The 9,426-nt window shown below is 43.3% G+C and overlaps 1 protein-coding gene across 1 annotated transcript in view; it reads left to right on the top strand.

The window, feature by feature from the left end:
* Positions 1-968: 968 nt before the first annotated feature.
* RB1 (RB transcriptional corepressor 1) overlaps positions 969-9,426 on the top strand; it is an 83,357-nt gene continuing 74,899 nt past the window's right edge. The window contains exons 1-3 of the mRNA XM_015812334.1: positions 969-1,190; positions 2,748-2,853; positions 4,678-4,787. Of these exons, the coding sequence (XP_015667820.1) occupies positions 1,054-1,190; positions 2,748-2,853; positions 4,678-4,787 (353 nt within the window). The 5' untranslated portion in view covers positions 969-1,053. The remainder of the gene's footprint in view (positions 1,191-2,747; positions 2,854-4,677; positions 4,788-9,426) is intronic.

Below are 9,426 nucleotides of genomic sequence, written 5' to 3'. Positions count from 1 at the left end.
CTGCAAAGAAGCGTTAATAATTCCCTGGAGCCAGGCTCGTGTACCCTCCCGAAGGGAAGGCCATTGAGATAACAAACAAAAGAAAGGTGTGTTGGATATGTTTGCATCCTTATTTGTAAAAGTAATAAAGGTGGGATACAAATAAAAAAAATAAATTCCTAGGTTAACACATAGTGTAAATCTTTAGTGATTTCTGATTTGAACTAAGTTTCAAGTTCTGATTACTTCTGCATTCACTTTGATTTGGGATCATGTGAAATATTGATAAAAGTGGTTAGAAAGCTGAAGATTGGTGGGTATATAGGTTATGATTTCCATAGGACCAACTTGGTTGGCTTGTTCATGCAAAACAAGAAGTCTTGCATGGGAGTGCACAAGGACACCAGCTTCCGCCCAGCAAATCTAGCGAAAGGGGTCGACAGCAATAATTGTTGACGTGAATATCACAATATCTACTATTCACTAAAAGCAATCACTAAACCATGTCAGTGGTTATTGGCTCCCTACCGGGACTCCAGCAGAAGGGCTAAAAAAGTGTGGTAGCACACACTCCTGCCGTTCAAAGCAACTTTGAGATCTGCCTGTTCTTTCCGCGTGGTCGCCTTCCCCTTTTCTTTGTGCCGAGCCTTCTAAGAGACATTGCCATGTCAGGTTTGATTCACTGCTTTCCTCCTTCCCTGTTCCGAAAATGTTGCAGAGATAGACATGTGGACAGTTATAGCTCGGGTTCACTCGTCATTCCAAGAAATGTCGCTAGTTTGGAACAAGATCGATGGGTGGAAGGCTAGGATCGTAGAAATAAGCTTCACTATTTATCCCGTGAGAACTATCCCAGGGCCCGGCGCCCAGGACGCCTTGGCTGAATGCGAGCCACGTCTGTATATGTATCTCTACGGCAGTCTCCGCCGGAGCGCTTCACCAGAAGTGACGTCTCGGGGTGGGGCGTGAAACATTTTCCCGCGGTTTGGGAGACGGGTGGGGATTCTTTGAGGAGAGCGGCTACGGTAGTGGCCGGCTTTCTGTAGCAGCATCCAGGCTCTCGGGGGAGCCTCTATGTGGCTGGAGGCGTCGAGCATGGCGCCGACCAGCCCTCCCCAGAAAATGGGAACTGGCCTCCCAAGCCAGACGGAGGATAGCTCCGAGTCCGCGGGGGACTCTGAAGCGCCCGCCGCCCCCCAGGCTCTTGACAGGTCAGTTCGCCCCGCAGTGCTAGCTTTCGCCTGGGGTCCGGGGGTGGTGGTGGTAGTGAGTCGTGGGGCAGCAAGTGAGGGCTGGGTCAGGAGAGAGGAGAGAGAGCCGTCAGTCCAGCCCTTTGAGTGGCCCGTAGGTTGCCATCTTTTCCGTGCAAGGGAGGAAATTCGCGGCCTCTACGTCTCGACTGCTCCTTGGATTAAGGGAATTATATATTTGGGACTCACGGCTGGATTTCTTTTTCCCCCCTGGAGCTTGCGTGTTACGTCGAAAATAAATATAAAATATCTAAATAAAATAAAAATACGAACAGAGCCTTTCCCCGTTTTAAAAGCTATCGCCCTTATTTCCTCTTGGAGTGCGTGCCAAACGAGGTCCCAAGAAGAATGAAACAGCTTGATGATTTGGAAAAGATGCTAAGGAGACCAAACAGACATGTAAATAAACGCCAATCCTGATGGTGCTGAGTTTTGAGATCAGTGATATTTAACAGAAGAGAGGAATACAGGCTTCATTCTCGGCGTTTGCCTTACTGATCAGATGTGATGGCTCTCCGCATAAAGTTGAGAACATCATGCTTCTCTCTGTTTCTCTTGTTGCCTGTGCCTCTTTGTGGCTGTTAGGCTCATCATAATGTGGGTTTTACCTGGGAGAGAGATGACCTTGCAAAAGGAAACAAACAAATTATAAATGTTGCCAGTTCTTGAGATTTCTCTTTCCACAATAAATACCTGAAAATGACACATTACTGTGTATCATTTGTGTGTATGTATGTGTGCAAGAAAAAGGGATAAAAAATTGGGAGGATAACATAGAAATAATAACTGGAAAGAAAAAAGTACTTGTTTAAATATTGTGGAAAATATTAAAAGGCCAGCAAAGCAAGGAACATTTTAGGTGATTTTCAAATCTATCCAGCTTTTCAGCAGCAGTGTTGCAGTCATATTAAAAGAAAGCTGAGACTGTGTCAAGGCTGGTGGGAGATGAGCCCTCTCTTTTCAGGAGATAGTATTTGGTTTTGAATTAGAAAAATTCAGATGATTCATAGCAGCAGCATTTTTTAGAACAGTATTTGTTGTGAAAGCTTGAACCTAAATTTGAGTATTGGGGAAAAATGTGTTAGCATTCTGTAAAGACCACTGGCAGATTTAAGGAACTAGCAAAACATAGATCTAAATTTACACCACTGTTGAATAGCAACAATTAAAGTGTCACTGTTTTGAGATGATGCTTTTCATCAGAAATTCTTCTTAGGTTTTAGAATGAATAAAATATGTTTCATTGCACCTGGATAAAATAACTGTATGCATTGATATGTATATGAACGTGTCTTGAGTTCATGGAATGAGGTCAGAAAAATACCATGGTACCTGTTGGTAACAGATAGGGCCTGTGATTGCATTTTTCATATACAATTTGCATTGTTTGTGCTTATTAATATCTAATAAAAATACTGGGAATGAAAAGTCAGTAGTTTATTTGCTAAAATAGTGTAGTACATACAATCGGTCAAGCACCTAAAATATTCTTATAAGTAACATATTTCTCTTTGCTAGGCTTTTGTTTGCTGAAACAGACTTTGTTTCCTTATGTGATGCTTTACACATAACAGACAATGTGAGAATAATTGCTTGGAAGACCTGTGAAAAAATGGATGTAGTTGTGAGTATATCTTGCTTATTAACTATGTAATTTTAATTAATAAAATTAAATAACCATAATATGTTTTGGAAAATAATAGCAAATACACACACACACACACCTCCCCCAATTTAGTTTTTGTTTATATTTTTAGTGCTATTTCACTTTTCTCATGAGGTGAAGTTGATTTTAAAATAATTAGTACACATGTGATACAGTCTAATGTTTTGTAGTGTGAGTAGTGTTTAATTTCTTGCTCTCCATGCTAAAATGATTGCAAAGTGCTAATATTTCAGAATTACTTGCTATTTATGGCCAGTAGCTTTGATATGGTACAGAATCCTTCCCTTGTAAGCAGAAGGCCCATCTATAGATAGACCTCTATTCATCCCTTTCCTTTCCCCTTTGTATAATAGAGAGTCTGTTCCAGCTTCTTTCTCTGTATAGTCTACTCTAAGCTGCTGTGGCTTATTTGGCCAGTAAGAATAAGCTGGATGAAATACAGAAATCCTATTCAATAGTTTGCATTGATTTCTTGACATATTTCATGTTGTACTAGTATACAGGTATATCCTAGAAAGTGTTTCTGTTACTCTTGACTCTCTAATTATGGTTAGAGAAATGCAGTTTGATCTGGCTCTAAGTACAGAATTGTGTTAAATATAAAAGGCACACATATACAACAAAAAATTACAATATATCTAATAAAAGGATTCCCATATAGGACTTCATTTAGTTAGTACCAAGACTTTTAATACTTTTGGAGGAAAGATTTTAAAGTATAAAAATATATTTTCATTTTTCTGTTTTTTAAAAATCTCCTTTTGTTCAAATCCTGTGAAATAGTGATAAATTATTCAGATTTTGGGTCATGAATCTGAGACTGTTGTATAGCTTTCATCACCTAGCATTGCCACATCTTTGCATTTTCAAGATATGTGGAAGATGCCAGGTAGGAAAGGCTTCTCAAATAGTATATACTGGTAATATGATATCAGGCAAATGATTTCAGTTTTGAAATGTTACTCAGTAGCAAGCATTTCAACCTCCATGATAATAGTTAGGGCTTAAATAAAAAAAATCTCCTTTTTTTCAATTATTCTCTTTTATTTTGGTGCAATAACCTTCAGTATTTGATTGATCCTAAAAAAAGTGCAATCCTAAGTAGTCGCTGAGCCATTCTTACATTTGAAATAACAATAACTTAAAAATTCTTTTGAGTTTCCTATACATACAGCAACAGTAATTAGCTTTTGTGAAATGATAGATGTTGCTCCATTTATTATTATTATTATTATTATTATTATTATTATTATTATTATTATTATTACTACTACTAATAATAATAATGTTGGAAGGGATCTTGGAGGTCATGTAGTCCAACCCCCTGCTAAGACAGGAAACCTTATACCATTTCAGACAAATGGCTGTTCAGTCTCTTCTTAAAAACTTCCAGTGTTGGAGCATTCACAACTTCTGGAGGCAGGTTGTTCCACTGATTAATTGTTCTAACTGTCAGGAAATTTCTCCTTAGTTCTAGGTTGCTTCTCTCTTTGGTTAGTTTCAATCCGTTGCTTCTTGTCCTGCCTTCAGAATGCTTTGGAGAATAGCTAGACCCTCCCCCTCTTCTTTGTGTCACCCCTAGTCCTTCTCTTCATTAAACTAGACATACCCAATTCCAGCAACCATTCGTTAGTTTGATAAAAGAAGATATTATGATGGTAAACTATATAAATATAACTGCAAAATTTCTGTGTAAGACAATTATTAAATATAAATTTTGATCTGATAGTTTATTACAGCTCTAAATAATACAACATATAAATGAGCTAACCTTTTTTCTAGGAGAGCCATCTAAAAAAAGAAATGTGGGGCATCTGCATTTTTATGGCTGCAGTTGATCTGGATGAGATGACCTTCACTTTTACAGAACTTCTGAAATGTTTAAAAATTAGGTATGTTTGTATTCACTTAGATTTCTATAATTATGCAATTATAGTAATGTCTGTTTAATGACATATAATAATAAATTTTATTTAGATTCATGATGAGAAGCCTTAAATGATCTGTATGAGTGTTCATAATCAATAATTAGTAAATTACATGTTAAAGTAGTAGGATTGGAGAAATTATTCATTTATACATATTCCTCACACTGTTTCCCTCTGGGATAAACGAAAGCATGCAGGGTCCAAAAAAAGAGAGTAAAATCTAGTTAGCCAAAGAATTAAAAGCATGGGGTAAAGTAAAAGGAAAAATAACTAATACCACCATATCTCTTAATATCTTTCTGTCTTGGATACTGTCCTTGCTCATCATATAACGACCTCGTAAATCACCATAATACTCATCTCTTTTTAAAGGATCTTATCAATACCATCCAACCAGAACATTCTTAGTTGTTCCCTTCCTCTCAATCTATTCACTCATCCATTTCAGTTTTCATTTCATCATTACATTAAACATCTTTCTTTGTGCTTTCAATTAGCCTTATTCCACATGTTTCTGTGGCACGCTTACATAATTCTTTTCTTTTTATTCCAAGCATCTTCAACATTGTCTTTCCTTACATTCATTTTTTATTCATTCTGTTGGGTAATACATAAAAAATAGTGAAACAACCAATTAAAATTAAAATAAAAACGAGTAAAAATAAGTAAAGATGGTAGCAAATATACATAGATATACTCTATTAACTGTCATAAAGCAGCAGTTATCATCTTTCTGGCTCTGTGGACTGGTGACGGGGGGGGACTGAGGATGGTTTTGCACATGCCCACATTGCTTGCGCAAATGAAACTGCTTGCCCGCTGCTTGCACATCCCAGTTCCCAACGGTCTGCAGCCTAGCACCGGGCCATGGACTGGGGGTTGGGGACTCCTGTCATAAACCCATCTAGCAGAATGTATCATGGGAATCCCAAACTGATTGAAAAAAATATGTTTTAAAGGCCTTCTACAAGGCCAACAGAGTTGGGGGCAGTCTTTTGTAGGGGGGAATGATGTTTCATAGGGTGGCACCAGAGCAGAAATAGACTTTTCTTCTAGATCCTGCCCAACAGAACTCCCTGGTTGACAGGACACATAACATACATCTCCTGTGGACCTGATGGGACAGATGTAAGTGGAGAGAAGCAGTTCCCTCAAATATCAAATAATTAATCTGACTTAATATTTTTTCGTCCGGAACCATACTTTTTCTCTTTTTTTCTTTCACTTCTTTCCTTTGCTTCTGTGTCCATGTATTTTCCAGATCCATTCTTCATGGTCCCCCCAAATGGCCTATTTCATGTTTAGAACCTCAAGCCACCCTTGTATCCAGTTCTAATTCTGTCAGACTTTCATCTGTTATACAGGTAGTCCTCGAGTTACGAGTGTAATGGAGCCTGCCCATTCCACTCATAACTCAAAAACTCGTAGAGTGAATCTCGTACTTTGAACAAGATCACTCCCTTGCTTGTTAAGACACACGTGGCTCTTTAAATGAACATGAGGTATCTCAGAGTGGGGAAGACCACGGAGGGCCTAGTGATAGAACAGGCCCCCAAGGCCTCCTCGACCCACTAAGATACCTCATGCTTCCAACTCCCTTCCTGCCCCGCCAGACTCACCTGGAAAAGATCCGTCTCCTCTCTTCCGCGGTTCCTGCTGCTGCCCGTATCTGAGGCTAGGGGACGCTTCCAAGCCCCTCCCACAGCCCAATCTGGGCTCGAGGCCTTTTCCAGGCCATTGCCGTCCAGATCTGAGGCCGGGGGACGCTTCCGTGCCCTCCCTTGGCCCACTTCCGCGCCCTCCCTTGGCCCACTTCCACGCCCCCCCGTGGCCCACTTCCGTGCCCTCCCTTGGCCCGCTTCCGCACCCTCCCTTGGCCCGCTTCCATGCCCTCCCTTGGCCCTCTTCCGCGCCCTCCCTTGGCCCACTTCCACGCCCCCCCGTGGCTCGCTTCCTTGTCCCCCTGTTGCTTGCTTCTGCGTCCCATGTGGCCTGATCCGGGCTCCGGAGGCCTTTTCCAGGGCGCTGCCTCCTGGATCTGAGGCCGGGGGACGCTTCCACGCCCCACATGTCCTGATCCAGGCTCCAGAGGCCTTTTCCAGGCCACTGCCGCCAGGATCTGAGGCCAGGGGATGCTTCTGCCCCCCCCCCGCAGCCTGATCTGGGCTCCGGAAGCCTTTTCCAGGCTGCTGCCGCCTGGGAATGGGCCACCGGAGGGCTACGTAAGGGTCCCCTGGCCTCAGATCTGGGTGGCAGCAGCCTGGAAAAGGCCTCCAGAGCCTGGATTGGGCCACAGGGGGCTGCAGAAGTGTTCCCCGACCTCAGATCTGGGTGGCAGCGGCCTGGAAAAGGCCTCCGATGCCCCGATCCAACCTCCGGAGGCACGTGGGAGCACCCCCCAGCTTCAGTTCCGTTCTCTGTTGCAGAGGACAGAGGCCTAAAGTACCATAAGATCACATGAGATCAGTAGCGTGAGATCTCGCCCCACTGATCTTGCATGATCTTGCATTACTTTAGGCCTCTATTCTCTGTGAATGCACCGAAGGCCTGGAGCAGCCAAGAAAGTGAAGGATCTCGATCTTTGCAGGGTGAGTATTGAAAGCCTGGTGCCTAGGGAGACCCGGGTGGGGGTGGGGAGGGAGGGAATAACCAGGGTGAATGTTGCAGTGCCACTGTGGTCGCTCATAAGGGCGAACGGTTGCCGTGGTGCGGCAACATTTGTAATTTTGGGACTTCCTTGTAAGCAGTAGGGGGCGCTCATCATGTAATTTTGAACAAGCGTTAAGTGAACACTCGTAACTCGGGGATTACCTGTACTTCTGGATTTATATTCTGTAGGGATTTGTCTAAATGAATAAACCTGCCTTAAATGCTTGTATTCAAAACAAACCTACCAAAATCTAGTTCTTTCATTTTCTCTATACTCTGGATCATAAATTGTCACCAGTATAGATTTGTAGCTTCATGTATATTCACAACCTCAATGGCACTGTTTCATACTTTCTGATAAATAGTTTAACTATTTTATTTATAATTCTACACTTTCAGTTCTTAGCACGTATTCATCAACTGCACGCTACAAATTCAGTTCATCTTCATACCTATTACAGCAGTGACAGCAGTGGACTGCCATTGCTTCTTTTGATCTTATGGGATGATTTTTTTTTAAACTTCATAGTTCAGTCTATGGCTTTGGGATTTCTTGGTCATTGCCATTCAGGTACTATCAAAGTACTTAATTTTTTTTTGGATAGACATTACTGACTACAATAATAAATTACTCTTAGTTGATTGATAATGTTTATTCAATCAATAGCAACATTTAAAACTACAAAAACAAAGTAAAGCAAATAGATACAATAACATATTGGCAACTAAGAAAATAGTCTACAAAATAATATACGTTCACTCTTCTATTACTATATTAATACATCTGTAACCCAGATAATGTATATTTATTATACATTATATACTGTGTTTCCCCGAAAGTAAACCATACTCCAAAAGTAAGCCCCAGTTGATTTTCAGGGTGGGTGGGTGGCCCTAATATAAACCCTACCCTGAAAGTAAGCCCTAGCATGTGGCGGGGTAAGTCAGCGACAGCTTGAGTGCCCCCTTGCCGCCGGCCTACCAGGGTCCTTCGCCAGCAGCTGCCGATGGAACCGGCTGCCGCTGGCCCTGCCCTCTCCATCCCACCATCTGCTTGCCTGCGGCCGCAACGAACCAAACCCTCAATGAGTCCCGGCCTCCGCCCACCCTGCCTGCTAGCCCTACATTTCTCGGCTGCATCAGGTGCCATGTGCTAGCCAAGTGGCTGCCCGTGCTGCTTCTGCCTCGCGGGCTCTTTGCCCTCCCAGCTGCGCTGCGCTGGGCTGCCCTGTGCTGGGCTGCCCTGCTGGGCTGCTCCTGCCTGGAGCGGGGCGAGTTGGCCCAGATCTGGAGTGCTGGCCTGCCACCAGTCTGCCAGGGCCATTTGCCACCGGCCGCCAGTGGAACCGCACTGGCCACGCCTCTGTCTTTGGGCTGCTTGAGCGCCAGCCTGCACACCTACTCAGTGCTGCAGGCGCCGGGCTAAGGGCTGGACCTGGCGCTCTTCAGGCCCTGGCGTGTGCTACAGCTGTCATGCCGGCTGGGCGCTTTTGGCCTCTACTGGCTGCTCCTGCTGGATCGCGTTTTGCCCAGCCAGCTGCCGCAGCTGCCACCATGAGGTGAGGAGGCAAGGCACCTGCCGAAGCTGCACAGGGCAAGGTTGCTACCCTCACCCAGATGCACTTGCCTCCCCCAGGTGTTTTTTTACTAACCTGCTTCAGCTACATTGTGTTTCTCCATTCACTTCTCAGCCTTCACCGCGTGTTTGTGGGACCCTCCCAAAAAAGTTCAATCAGACTTTCTAACTTTTTGAGATCTGGTAGATGGTGTGTCCTAGGGAGCCATTGGATTTCTTGTAGACTAGGACATCCAGGAAGGGAAGTTGGTTATTAGCTTCTGTTTCCATGGTGAACTGTATTTTGGGGTGTAGGCTGTTGAGGTGTGTGAGGAAGTTGTCCAGTTTTTCTTTCCCATGTGGCCAGATTATGAAGGTGTCGTCTACGTACCTGAGCCA

The sequence above is a fragment of the Protobothrops mucrosquamatus genome, unplaced genomic scaffold, assembly GCF_001527695.2.
Source record: "Protobothrops mucrosquamatus isolate PMUCROS unplaced genomic scaffold, P.Mucros_1.0 scaffold78, whole genome shotgun sequence".
Classification (NCBI taxonomy): Eukaryota; Metazoa; Chordata; class Lepidosauria; order Squamata; family Viperidae; genus Protobothrops; species Protobothrops mucrosquamatus.
The sequence above is the reverse complement of the archived record's forward strand: the minus strand, read 5'-3'. Positions and strand labels throughout refer to the sequence as shown.